The sequence below is a fragment of the Amblyraja radiata genome, unplaced genomic scaffold (genome assembly GCF_010909765.2).
Source record: "Amblyraja radiata isolate CabotCenter1 unplaced genomic scaffold, sAmbRad1.1.pri scaffold_996_ctg1, whole genome shotgun sequence".
Classification (NCBI taxonomy): Eukaryota; Metazoa; Chordata; class Chondrichthyes; order Rajiformes; family Rajidae; genus Amblyraja; species Amblyraja radiata.
In genome coordinates, this window is record NW_022630991.1 from 9,225 (window position 1) to 12,143 (window position 2,919).

General features: G+C 53.2%; 1 protein-coding gene across 1 annotated transcript; it reads left to right on the forward strand.

The window, feature by feature from the left end:
- Positions 1–1,429: 1,429 nt before the first annotated feature.
- Positions 1,430–2,617, forward strand: LOC116970528 (zinc finger protein 239-like; the record flags this gene model as incomplete). Its single annotated transcript, XM_033017165.1, has 1 exon — positions 1,430–2,617. A coding segment is annotated over exon 1 (1,188 nt), but the record flags the coding sequence as incomplete, so codon positions are not given.
- Positions 2,618–2,919: the final 302 nt, after the last annotated feature.

Here is a 2,919-nt window from a genome sequence, read left to right on the forward strand (position 1 = left end):
CATTTCTGGACTGATATTTTTGAAATAACTTCAGAAGTTATTAATATAAAACTGGACCCAGACACAAAATTAATAATACTTGGAATATCAGAACAAAGCTTAACTCTCACAACCAACCAAAGAAATTTCCTCAACTACAGTATAAAAACCGGAAAATAATTAATATTAAAATTTTGGAAAGGCCCTACAACCCCCACAATTAAAATGTGGATTACGGAAATGTCGGAGACCCTATACTTAGAAAGAATTAGACTTGTCTTAATGGACAAACAAGATCTTTTCCATAAAATGTGGGCTCCATTCATTAACTATCTGAAGGGATAGATTGGCACAGCACGAGGACACAACTGAAACTTGAACTCAGGACCAGATGAAAAGCTATACTTTATAACCTACGAACCTATCTCCATTGACGTATTACAGGTAACACATTCCACCTCCCTTGTTTTTCTGTTGTGTTTTTTTTTTTTTTTTTTTTTTCTTTGTAACTTTCTACCCTCTCTTTCTCCCTCTTTCTATAAAAAATAAAAACACTAGAAGCAGAAGTAATTGATAATGGGAAATTTTAATAATGTATGACTGATGTATATGAAAAGTTTTTTTTACTATAATATGTAACTACATTTTATAATATGTCTACTTCTAATAAATAAATTAAAAAAAAAAAAAAAAAAAAAGAGAGAGAAAGAGAGACAGTTACAGATAGAGAGAGAGAGACAAGAGAGGGACAGATAGAGAGAGGGAGAGACAGACATAGAGAAAGAGAGAGACAAACAGAGAGACAGAGACAGAGTGCTGCAGTAACTCAGTATGTCAGGCAGAATCTGTGGAGAAGATAGACACAAAGTGCTGGATTAACTCAGCGGGTCAGGCAGCATCTGTGGAGAGAAGGAATGGGTGACATTTTGGGTCGAGACCCTTTGGTTTGGTTTAGTTTAGATATGCAGCGCGGAAATAGGTCTTTCGGCCCACGGGGTCCGCGCCGACCAGCAATCACCCGGTACACAAGCACTCTCCTACGCACATTAGGGACAATTTAACAATTTTGCGGAGGCCCATTAAACTACAACCCTGAACGTCTTTGAAATGTTGGAGGAAACAGGAACACCCGGAGTAAAAACCCAGGCAGGTCAAGGGGAGAACATACAAATTCGGCACAAACAGCACCCATAGTCGGGATCGAACCCGGGTCTCTGGCGGTGAGGCAGTAACTGTACCGCCGCACCATTGTGCCGTGCAGAATTATATAACGGTTTCCTCTGCCATAAACGCACCCAATATGTGCTAGTTGCTGTGGACGGAGAGACGGGGACGTGGGCGGCCATTGAGGGTGGCCAGGGTGTCGGTGAGCCCCCCCCCCCCCCCCCCATCTGCTCGGAGTGCAGGCTGAGCTTCGAGGGGCTGAGCTTCAATGGAGGACCACATGACGATGCACAACAAGGAGAAGCGTTATGCGTGCGACGTGTGTGACAAGGCCTGGCAGTACCCGAGCGAGCTGGAGATCCACCGGCGGGTGCACACGGGAGAACGTCCCTGCGACTGCTCGAAGTGCAGCAAGAGCTTCACCTGCTCTAGCAGCCTGCTGCGGCACAAACGCGTGCACTCCGGCGAGAGGCCCTTCACCTGTTCTGACTGCGGCAAGAGCTTCAAGACGGCGAATGAGCTGAAGATCCACCGGCAGGTGCACACGGACGAGAAGCCCTATTGCTGCTCCACCTGTGGTAAGAGCTTTCCCCGGTTGTCAGATTTGCGGGATCACCAGCGGGTGCACAGCAGTGAGCGGCCCTTCACCTGCTCCGACTGCGGCAAAGGCTTCAAGTCGTCCACACACCTGAAGGAGCACAGGCGCCAGCACACCGGCGAGCGTCCCTACACCTGCGCCCAGTGCGGCAAGGGCTTCACCCACTCCGGTCACCTGCTGGTGCACCAGCGCTCCCACACTGGCGAGCGCCCCTACACCTGCGACCAGTGCGGCAAGGGCTTCACCTCATCCAGCAACCTGATGAAGCACCAGCGCAACCACACCGGCGAGCGTCCCTACACCTGCGCCAAGTGTGGCAAGGCCTTCACCCAGTCCTGTCACCTGCTGATGCACCAGCGCAACCACACAGGGGAGCACCCCTACACCTGCGTCCAGTGCGGAAAGAGCTTTACCCATTCAAGCACCCTGCTGATGCACCAGCGCACACACACCGGCGAGCGTCCCTACACCTGCGCCAAGTGTCGCAAGGGCTTCACCCAGTCCAGTCACCTGCTGAAGCACCAGCGCACCCACAGTGGCAAGCGCCCCTTCACCTGCGCCCAGTGCGGCAAGGGCTTTACACAGTCCGGCACCCTGCTGGTGCACCAGCGCACACATGCACGCGAGCGCTCCTTCACCTGCGCCCAGTGCGGCAAAGGCTTCACCCGCCCTTCCAAGCTGATGTCCCACCAGCGGTTGCACACCGGCGCCTATCCAGTCCCCAGCCCGGTGTGTAGAGAGCGCTTTACCATGGCCTCCCATGCCCTGTCTCACCAGCGCGAGCACACCAGTAGCCAGCCCTACGACTGCCCGTACTGCGGTGAGGAGTTTGACAGCTCGCGGGGGTTGCGGCAGCACCGGCGGACCCACGCCGGCGAGCAGTTGCTCCCACTGTGACAAGAGAGCACGGGGGCGGCGGGAGCACCAGCGGATACACTCCGGAGAGAGATCCTTTGTGTGCGCTGAGTGTGGCAAGGGTTTCACCCGCATGTCCAGCCTGTGGCAGCACCGGCGTACCCACAGCGGTGTGCGTCCCATCCCCTTCCCATCCTGTGGTAAGGGCTTCACCCTCCTTGACCACCTGCTGGAGCACCGGTGAGTCCACATCAGCCAGTGCCCCTTCACCTGCCCGCTCTGTGGCAAGGCCTTTGCCTGCTCCTCCAGCCTGCTGGCACACC